Source organism: Wolffia australiana, chromosome 5 (genome assembly GCF_029677425.1).
Source record: "Wolffia australiana isolate 7733 chromosome 5, ASM2967742v1".
NCBI classification, from domain to species: domain Eukaryota; kingdom Viridiplantae; phylum Streptophyta; class Magnoliopsida; order Alismatales; family Araceae; genus Wolffia; species Wolffia australiana.
Window position 1 is genome coordinate 14,481,229 of NC_135839.1, and position 10,243 is coordinate 14,491,471.

The 10,243-nt window shown below is 41.9% G+C and overlaps 1 protein-coding gene across 1 annotated transcript; it reads right to left on the bottom strand.

The window, feature by feature from the left end:
- Positions 1–3,107: 3,107 nt before the first annotated feature.
- Positions 3,108–8,668, bottom strand: LOC144703342 (uncharacterized). Its single transcript, XM_078575494.1, has 4 exons — positions 8,470–8,668; positions 8,261–8,375; positions 7,798–7,965; positions 3,108–7,517 (listed from the first exon to the last, which is right to left on the bottom strand). The coding sequence occupies exons 3-4, from the start codon at positions 7,883–7,885 to the stop codon at positions 3,268–3,270; spliced, it is 4,338 nt and encodes a 1,445-aa protein (XP_078431620.1). The 5' UTR covers positions 7,886–7,965; positions 8,261–8,375; positions 8,470–8,668; the 3' UTR covers positions 3,108–3,267.
- Between the last annotated feature and the right edge of the window lie 1,575 nt (positions 8,669–10,243).

Here is a 10,243-nt window from a genome sequence, read left to right on the forward strand (position 1 = left end):
GCATTTTCAGTTTTTTTGGCATTGAGACTAATATAATAGCCGAGGCTATGGCGATACGTGATGGTTTACTCCTCTACGAGAAACGAAACCTTCACAATATCATCCAAGAATTGGACTCACATGTATTAGTTAACATGCTTTGTGCAGGCAAATGCTCCTAGTGGCAGCTTGAGCGCATATGGCAGGACATCATGCAGTGCCGCCCTCGCACTACTAGTGTTCATCACCAGCTACGCGAGGGAAATCAGACAGCATATGCCCTTGCCAATCACGCGGTACACACACAAACCCCTACCTCCTTTTTCCTTTCTTGGCAGGAACTCCCTTCGATAGCTCATGGATGCTATCACGTTGAATGGCTTGCCGGCTTGTCACGCGCGTCACACACTATCGAAGGAGGGGCCGAGGGAGTGACAGATTGCATGGAGCGCTAGAGGCGGGAGAGCTCATCCTCTCACCTGATAGTCCGACTTGCTGCACACCTCACGGTTGACATCAGCGAACGACGGGTTGGACTGTGCACACTCCAAACATCGCATCTGCTACGCCGACTCCACACACTCCTGCTGGCATGAATGATCATCTCCCGGTGATTGGCCCCCGCGATTGGTGTATTGCATGAAGCACGGGAGGCAGGAGCACTCGCTCTCTCGCCAGACTAATGTCCTTGCCACGCACCTCATCGATGCCACCTATCGACGGCGGGGAGGTCTTCGCACACTCTATGCATCATCACCGCCACGGGGGGATCCAAAGAGACGCCGGCAAGAGCGACCTTCTCCAAGCAGCTACCAGGTATCACTTATGTATCTTCTCTTTTTCTTGCACATGGGCGCGGACGAGTGGGATCCGAGTGTAATTGGGATTTTTTTGCTCACTCCATGCCCATAAACGCTGATAAACAATCTTATTAATGCATAATTGTGTCTCCAATATAACCTAAAATCTCTCAATCATGGTACTACAACCAATCATATATCAAATACAATAATAAGTCCACTAATGTGATACTGTGATCCACCCATAATGTGATAATGCGATTTTGGATGATTGGTTTGTAATGATTTAAAGACGTGTCAGTCCTAAGTAGAGTGACTTATTAGCTTTTTATATTTGACATATTGCTGTTTTTTTAGGAGAGACACATAGTGACCCGCTCCTCTCCTCTCCTCTCCTAAAGTCGCCCTTTGGTGACTTTTGGGAAACAGTCCCTACAACGGGTCAATCAAAAACCTTGTACATTCATGAACATGTGACTAGAATGGCGAGAAGACCCTTAAAGACCTCTATATGTGATGATCAAGAGGAAGACAAGTAGATATGATGAAAAGCTTGGAAAAATTCATTGGAAGAGCGAACGGAAGCATATTCAATTGGCATATGGTGATATGATCTCCGAGAACCTTTTTTAAGTTTAAAATGTCTCATTTATTTCTGACTTTATTCCACTGTGAAAATCTCATCTCAGTAGTCAATCACGGTAAAGACCAACTAGAAGACCTACCCTTTTGGACTGCGCCACTTCCTCCTTTACAGGATTACGCATTCACATCTATAATTGAAAAACTAATTCGCAAAAATAATTCCATATCATGTCTTAGACAAGGAGATGGGATGGCAAGGCAAATATGGGATGAGAGAAATCCACGATGGGATAATATTGAGATATGAAGACATTAGGCAAGATGATGTTCTTAAAAGATGGACAAAGATTACAACTATCCCATGCCATTACATCATACTATCTTATAAGATAGCAAATCAGTCCATGGCAAACACCTAATATCTAGAGTACTTAGAAGTAAATCGCATTGACATTAATGTTCAATGATCTAATGAACTGTGAGTTTTTGCGCACACCTCTTTCTTAAGGATTTATGCCATGATAACAACCAACCATATATTATGGGTCTGATACCATGTAAAGGCACAAATGACTCAACTCTAATCACCACTACTTGATCAGGATGTTTTCTCTCTCTGGGCAGAATGACCATCTTTTCATTTATTAGGGGATAAACCCTCTAAACCAGATATAGGATCAATGGGCCAATTACAGATATGCCTAAAAACCTGACCTATGATATATAAGAAACAAAAAAAATAATCCAACTAGGAAAAAACTGAACAAATGTAAATTAAAAAAGATGATAAAAATTATCTCCCCAACTGGTAGTGATTTTTTTAAAGACACAAAATCTGGATATCTCTTTAGAAAATAAATTATTTTCATTTTTACTTTTAGAAGGAACTACATGTGCAATTACATATATATATATATATATTATGAAATTTATCAATATCTTAAATTGACTCATGAAAATTTCTTAAATAGTAAAATCACTCAACCACAAATTGCCCCTTTATAAATGCCAATCTCTTTTTTGTATATAGAAAAAGTATGTAAAGTCAACTTCATATTACTTCAACTTGATAGCAAAGTAGCGCAATTCGAATGATTTCAATATATTTCTTTGATTCAAATTAATATTGAAGTTATTTATGTATCCCTAATTCATCTCGCTGAGTAAAGTCAAAGGGCAAGTTTTGAACACTTCAACATCTTTGCTAATTCAGAAGTTATTCAATAATGTAAAAATCTGTTCAATTTTTTGAAATTATGCCATTGTCTAGATGCTTGTGGAACAGAAATTTAGAAATGATTTTGTACATAGCCAGATTGGCATTTATTTTGTCCACCATTGGTTGCTTTGTCTTAGCTTCACCAACTTCGTTTGGTCTACAGATCTCTCTCGCTCTCTCCTATCTCTGATGGAAGATGAGAAATGTCAAATAACAAGTTCTTAAGTCTTGAGGTTCTTGGATCAAAGTTAGGTCAGATCTCTCATAGCAAGATTCTCTCCTCCACATGGTTTTCACTCTTGCTCATACGTACTCTCTTTCTCTCCATCTATGTCTATCTATCTTACTTCTGTTTGATAAAATCCTAGGCCTCATACACTTACCATTCATTTAGTGATCTTATCTTTACGATGGCACAAATCCAATGTACCTGTAAGTTGAAGCCTGGATCTTCCTGCAGTCGACTCAAACTCCCCAACTCCTCCACAGTCAATGAGGAGTTGTGACACATCCCAAGCCAGATCAACCAAGAAGAAACCACTTCAACCAAATCGTCCAACATGCAATGACACAAATGCCAAGACCGCCGAAAGACCTTCCCCCTCCTTCTTTACAATGAACATAGAAAAATAAAAAATAACCACAAGGTAATAAAGCAAAGGATCACAACTTACAACAACTTCACTACCCCCTCCTGCCTTGCTTGAGAGTCGCTGTGGAGAGAAGCCTATAGAGATGGTCACAGTTCTCCCTGTGGTAGTCAATGAGCAGGCACAGCTGGCGTATAGCCTCCCTCTTCTCCTCGTTCTTCGCCTGGAGCTCCGCCGCTGTCTCACTCTCTCTCTTCTCCAGCTCTGCCACCCTCTGCAAAAGTCTGTCTTCCTCTCTCACCTTGCTCTCCATCTCTGCCCTTAGCATGGAAACGATGCCTTCCTTGTAATTCAGCCTCATCCACAGCTCCTTGTTCTCTGTCCTCAATCCCTCCACCACCCCATCTACCCATTTCTTCATCACACTGACGTCATTGGCACAATCGGACACGTGGCTGTGTACCCTCCTCGAGTTGCTCTCCACCTCGGCCACCAGACGGTCAAAGGCCCCGGTCAACAACTCAACCTCGCTCTGAACCAGCTCCCTGACTTTACCCAGCTCACTCTCCAGGAAATGAATTCTGGAGGTTAAGACTGAAGACTTTTCTTCCAGCTTTCTGCGTTCTTCTTGCAATTCTTCTACTGTCTTCTTGTAGGCCTCCACCTTGTCCTTGCTCTCTGTTTCCGTGATCTTCAGTTTTTGGTTGCACAGGCGGAGTTGAACTCCAAGATTTTGGACTTCTCCACTCAGTTCTTCTCTTGATGACTCGGATAACTTGAGCTTATCCAGTAGGCTGTTCAGCTCAAGCTTTTTTTCCTGCTCCTCCTTCTCCAGCTTCTCTATGAGTATCTGCTTCTCTGCTGAAGCTTCTAGAAGTTTCTTCTCAACCGATAAGATGTCGGCTTCCTTCCCTTGCAAATGATTTTCGAGCGTAGATAATTTACTCTGCAACTCATCTTGTACCTGCTCATATGAAGAAATTTCCTTCCTAAGTTGTTCTGCTTGATGGGTCAGTCCTCTGAGGCTAGTCTCTGCATCTTCGACTTTAGCCAGCGCCACCAGTTTTTCTGTTTCCAACATAGTTTTTACTTCTTCAAGAGATTGAAATTTGAGGTTGATGAACTCTGCTTCTTCTTTCAAGGAAGAGTTTGCAGCCTTTAACTCATTGACTTCTTCTTCAAATGTCACTGTCATACTCAAGAGTTTTGAACTCTCTTTGGACAGTGATGTCTTTTCTTCCTCAAGTGATTGAATTATCTTTCTCAACTCAGACAGTTCATTGATAGTGGCTTCCAACTCTGTCTCGAGGTCATCGTGCTTGGCACTCAAGTCAGCCTTCTCTGTGTTTGAAATCTCAAGTTTTTGGGACATGCCCTCTAATTCCTCTTGAAGCTTTTTCAATTTCTCCTGGGCACCATCATGTTCTATGGATAATGATGCCCTCTCATCATCAATTGCTCTCAACTGCGAGTGCAGATCTTCATGTTCCCCGTGCAACGTAGATTTTTCATCTTTCAACACCTCACATTCTTCCATCAGCTTCTCAATGGTCTTCTCATGGGCATCGATCTTCAAAGTTTTCTCATCTTCAATTGTTTTAAAGTGAAGGGTGAGTTGGTCTATTTTTTCTTTCAAGACTGAACTTTCATGCTGCAGATGTTCATTATCCGTCTTCAGCTGATTTACCTCATTTTCAAAATCTGTAACCTTGCCCAACAGATTTGATTTCTCATCTTCCAGGGTTTGGATTGTCTTTCGAAGGTCTGCCAACTGATTGATGGCGACTTCTAGTTCTGTCTCGAGGTCATCGTGCTTGGAACTCAAGTCAGCCTTCTCTGTGTTTGAAATCTTAAGTTTTTGGGACATGCCCTCTAATTCCTCTTGAAGCTTTTTCAATTTCTCGAGGGCACCATCATGTTCTACAGATAATGATGCCCTCTCATCACTAATTGTTTTCAACTGCGAGTGAAGATCTTCATGTTCCCCATGCAACTTAGATTTTGCATCTTTCAAGACCTCACACTCCTCCATCAGCTTCTCAATGGTCTTCTCATGAGCTTCAATCTTTGCAGCAGCCTCTTTCGTCTTCAAAGTATTCTCATCTACGTTTGATTTCAACTGAACGGTGACTTCATCTAGTTTTTCTTTCAAGAATGAACTTTCATGCTGCAGGCGTTCCTTATCAGTTCTCAGCTGATTCACTTCATTGTCAAAATCCAGAATCTTGTTTGAGAGGTTTGACTTCTCTGCAGAAATAGATGAGTTGTCTTGTTCAAGGGTTTCAATGGTCTTTCTAAGGTCAGACAGTTCATTGATGGCATCTTCTAATTTTTTCTCAAGGCCACTGTGCTTGTCACTCAGCTCAGTCTTTTCAGCACTTGAAATTTCCAACTCTTTTGATATCCGTTCCATACCCTCTTCAATATTTTTCAGTTTATCAAGAGCCTCATTGTTCTGTATCAATAATGATGTTTTCTCATCCTCTATTGATCTAAGACGCAAGTGCAAGTCTTCATGTTTGTCATGCAATTTAGACTTCTCATCCTTCAAGATTTCATATTCTGTAGTTAACTTCTGAATGGTCTTCTCGTCAGATTCCAGCTTTAACACAGCCTCATGCAACTTTTTATTGGCTGACTCGTTTTCAAACTTTAGGCCTTCATTATCTGATAACAGATTTTCTTTCTCCTCTTCGACGGACTTAAGTTTATGGGTAAGATCATCAATGGTCTCTTTGAAGAAAGAATTTTCATGCTGCAGGCGTTCTATATCTGCCTTGAACGAATTCACCTCCTGTCCAAACACAACAATTCTACTCAGAAGGTTAGAATTTTCGACTGAAATTGATGACTTGTGCTCTTCCAGAGCAAGAATTGTCTTCCTCATGTCAGATAATTCGGCAGCAGTGGATTCAAAGTTTGTTTCGAGGTCTTTAATTCTGATCTGCTGCTCGTTCTTCTGAACAGTTGATATCTCTAATTCTTTTGACAATCTTTCTACGTCTTCTTGAATTATCTTTACCTTATCAGCGGCTTCATCACGTTTCAGGATCAATGATGCATTCTCCTCATGATAGCCTTGCATCTGTGATTTCAGGCCTTCATTTTCTCCAATCAATCTTGTCTTTTCATCTTCCACCAGTTTGGATTCAGTCTTCAACTTCTCAATGGCTGCTGCATGCGCCTCCATCTTAAATGAGACCTCATCTTTTTCAGAATTCAGGGTATTGACATACTCTTCGAGATTTAAACATTTCTCAGTCAGCTCAGCAAGTTTCGCATTAACTTCAATATTTTCGGCCATTAATGTTGCAGTTTGCTCTGAAAGCCTTGCATTCGTCGTGGACTTTTCATCTAACAAGTTCTGATTCAGGTCTAATTCTTTGGTTGTGGACGTCAGTTTCTCAGATAAATCACCCATTTTCTGTGAAACTGCTTCTAGATCATTCTTTAGAACAACATTTGCATCCTGAAATTTTGCTGTATCATTTCTCAATCGCTCGCCTTCAGCTTTGTAAATTTCTAGTTGGCCATCTACCTCCGCCAGCTTCATCTGAAAAGCTGAATTCTCAAGTTCGAGAGCTTTACACTTTTCTTCAAACTGAGCTTGTATCAATATTGATTTCTCCAATTCTTGCCGAAGATCTCCATTTTCCAGCTGGGAAGCAATCAGACTTTCATTTTTCTTTTCAAGATTATCTTCAAAAGTCTGCAATTCTCCCCTCAAAAAGGAATTTCCCTTTCGTAACTCTTCTGCATTTTTCTCTCCCTGCTCCAGCCTGCCAAAAATCTCTGACTTTTCGCGCAGCAAAATCTCATTCTCCTTTTTGAGGGACTGCAGGCTCTCATTGGTCAGAGACTCAATTTCATGGAGTTTTCGTTTCAATTCTTCAATCTCGGCCTCATGAGCCTCTATCTTCTTTCTGCTGCTATCCAGTTCATCCTGCGCTAGAGAGAAAACTGCTTCTTTTTCAGAAATTTTTTTTGCTAGCTCTTCTCCATCCTTAATCTTGAACCTCAGAGATGTAACTTCCGCCTCCAGGTCTAGGTTTCTACTTTGCAGGCCCTGAAGCTGCGACTGCAAGTATTGAAGATCTTCCACCGGAGATGAACTGGAATCCAATGAATCGCGCTCAGCTGAGAAGATACCATTTGTCTCTTCATCGCGAACTTTTTCTGAAAGATTCTCGATCAAATGATTATAATGCCCATAGAGAGAAATGTAATGCCTGTCCAAATCCTGAACTAGAGAGTGCAATGCAGATGTTTCATTCGATTGTTCCAGAGAACGATTATCCTCCGCACCAATGAGCTTAAATATGGCCGCCAGTCTCTCGTCAATATCTGCGACAACATAGTATTATTCGATTTAGCATAAATCTAATCTCGTCAATCATACCTTTGCGTCAACGAATGAATGAATGCAGTAAACTCGTCGAATCAGATCAGAAAGGTAGATTATAATAAACATTAGACAGAAAGAGTTGAGAAATTTTACTTTGACATATTCGTGCGGATATTATGGGCTAAAAACATAATGAGGCATATTTCACCCTTGGAAATTACATGTTCTTTGCTGATCCAAGTCTAAAATGACGCCGAGATCAAGGGGTAGAGAAGTTACTTTTCTTTTCATTGACGACTTCAGTGTGTCCGATATCGATGTCGGCTTTTATTGATGAAAGAAAATTACTCAATTCCGTCTGCTTCATCGTGCTCTCAAAGAGATCTTTGGCTGCCGGTTACAACACAATGCGTCGTGCCCCCATTTCCAGACGCTAAAAATGCGAATCTGTAAAGAGAAGAAAAGAAGACGGAGAATTCAGTGACAACTTCTACGAAGATTTAACTGAACGACGAAAACCCCCTCATCAGAATCGGAACGATGAATAGATCAGTAATTGTTTCATTAACAGAATCCGAGGGATGATTTTCAATCAGGGGAGAATCCAGGGGGAAGTCTGACAATACCTCGAATATGCGCAGAAATTGCAAGAAAAACGCAAATTCGGCCATAACAACGAGGAAATTACATTAAGAGGATCAGATCAAACAAGATGGCTGGGAATAAAAAAGTCCAGAAAAACCTAAAATGAAGAAAACCCAGAAGAAAAAACGGCACTATTCTTCTTCAGTCTCTGCCTCCCATCCCATCTTGACGCATCAGATTTCGGAGACTCGAATGACCACTCAGCTGAAACCCTGCAACAAGGGTAGAGAACATACGCCAAAGACTCAGAATCGATATAATCGCTGGCACAATTTCAAAATAAATAAATGAAAATCAGACGGTTACCAGCGCCGAACAGGGCGGGAACTTGGACGAAAGATGGACCCCGGCAGATGGGGAGTGGGCGGACCGCAGAAGACCGAGCGGAGATCTGAAAGTGACGGAGATAAACAAAGAAGAGGAAGGAGACGACTGACGACGCCTCCCCCGCGACCAATCTCGACTGAAATTTCTCCAAGATTCCATTAAATTTCCCCCTCTTATTCAACTTGTTGCGCCCCCAATTCTGAGCTGTCTCTACGTTACTCTCCGCCAAGACAGAGTAAGAGATGGGGGAAACGGCTGTCAACGGCCTTACAGTGGGCCCCAGCGGAAGCTCTCTCCAAAGAAACGAATGACGTGGCCGGACTTAATTATGGTTAATAAAAAAACGGCGAAAATCTATTCAAGAAAATAGAAAAATCCCTCCGTCGCTACTCTTTGGGCTCTTTTTGTATCTTCGGCCTTAGAAGTTGTCTTTTGTGGGCTACATTAGTCTGGGCCCGGCCCATTAATATATTCGTAGATGATGGGACGGACGGGAAATACTGTTTGAATAGAAAGGTTCTATTTATGGCGCGTTGTCTATCCCACGCGTCTATTCCACGCGTCGCTGCTGGCATGTGGTGAGCGAGTTGCCCCATCTACACAGACACAAGAATGGATGACAGAACGAATAATGGATCGTCATCCGTCATCGAGGCCCGTCTGCCTCTGTTTGTTACTCTGTTATGCTCTTTTCATTCATTTGTATAGTTCTGGATCATCCAGGACGTGGACAATAGACTGGATGGGACGAAGATCGTCCCATTCGACGTCCGGATATTTCAACTTCGTCTAAATCATCCCGTCTGGGGATTTTTGTCCATTGAAGAAAAAAATCGTCCACATCTTGACTTTGCCAGTTTGGTCCCATCCGGAGAAAAACCATCCTGTCCCTCGTGATGGAAAAAAATCACGTTTTAAAATTTAATATACTTTTCTTTGTTTTTTAGGGAAATATGGAGGAGAGAGAGAGGGGAGGGACATATATACAATTACTTCTAGTAGGCATCAATTTGCACACGCAAACAAAATCAGAGACTTTGATGCAAAATGCCAAGGAATTGATTCCACACCCCAGCACTTATAGATCAGGGACGAGGACGGGACGATTTTTTTGTCTCGGGACGAAAAAATCATCCCGCCTGAGGATAAGGACGAATTGTGGGACGGACATTTGCCCGGGGACCACCGGACGGGACGGTTTTTGCCCCGTGGGGCGAAAAAATCGTTCGTCCAGAGGTCTCCGGATGATGGACGGAAGAATCTGGACGGAAAACTGCCAGATTCACATCCGACGATTGAGATGTTGCCACGTGGCCTTGCTAGTACAATTTATAATATATTATAACATATTATAATATATAACAAATATAAAATGTGTTTTTTCATCCTGGGACGAATTTTGGGACGAAAATTTGTCCCGTGAGGACTGCACAGGACGAAAAATCATCCCGGGATTATTGGACAGGACAGATTTTTTGTCGGTGGACGAAAAACCATCCCATCCTTCATCCCTGAGCTTATGTCGGACGAAGGACGGACGGAATTCATCCCGTCCCGTCCTTCGTCCACGTCCGGGACGATCCGGATCTATACCTGCACTATATTCCATTGCGTGGACTTTGATTTTTGAATGTGCCATCAATCGTTCGGAAAAGTAGTTGACGTTGCCGGTGCCGAACTTCAAATTTTTTTTCGGAAAAGTAGGCCATTTCTTTTTCAAAATTTTCGCGCGCGAACGTAGCAAGAATGGCGG

Bases quoted from the DNA above. Each gene is read 5' to 3' on its own strand.
- LOC144703342 (XM_078575494.1), bottom strand. From the start codon at position 7,885: ATGAAGCAGACGGAATTGAGTAATTTTCTTTCATCAATAAAAGCCGAC. The intron at 7,518-7,797 runs GTAACTTCTCTA...ATGTTGTCGCAG, and splicing joins AGTCGTCAATGAAAAGAAAA to ATATTGACGAGAGACTGGCG.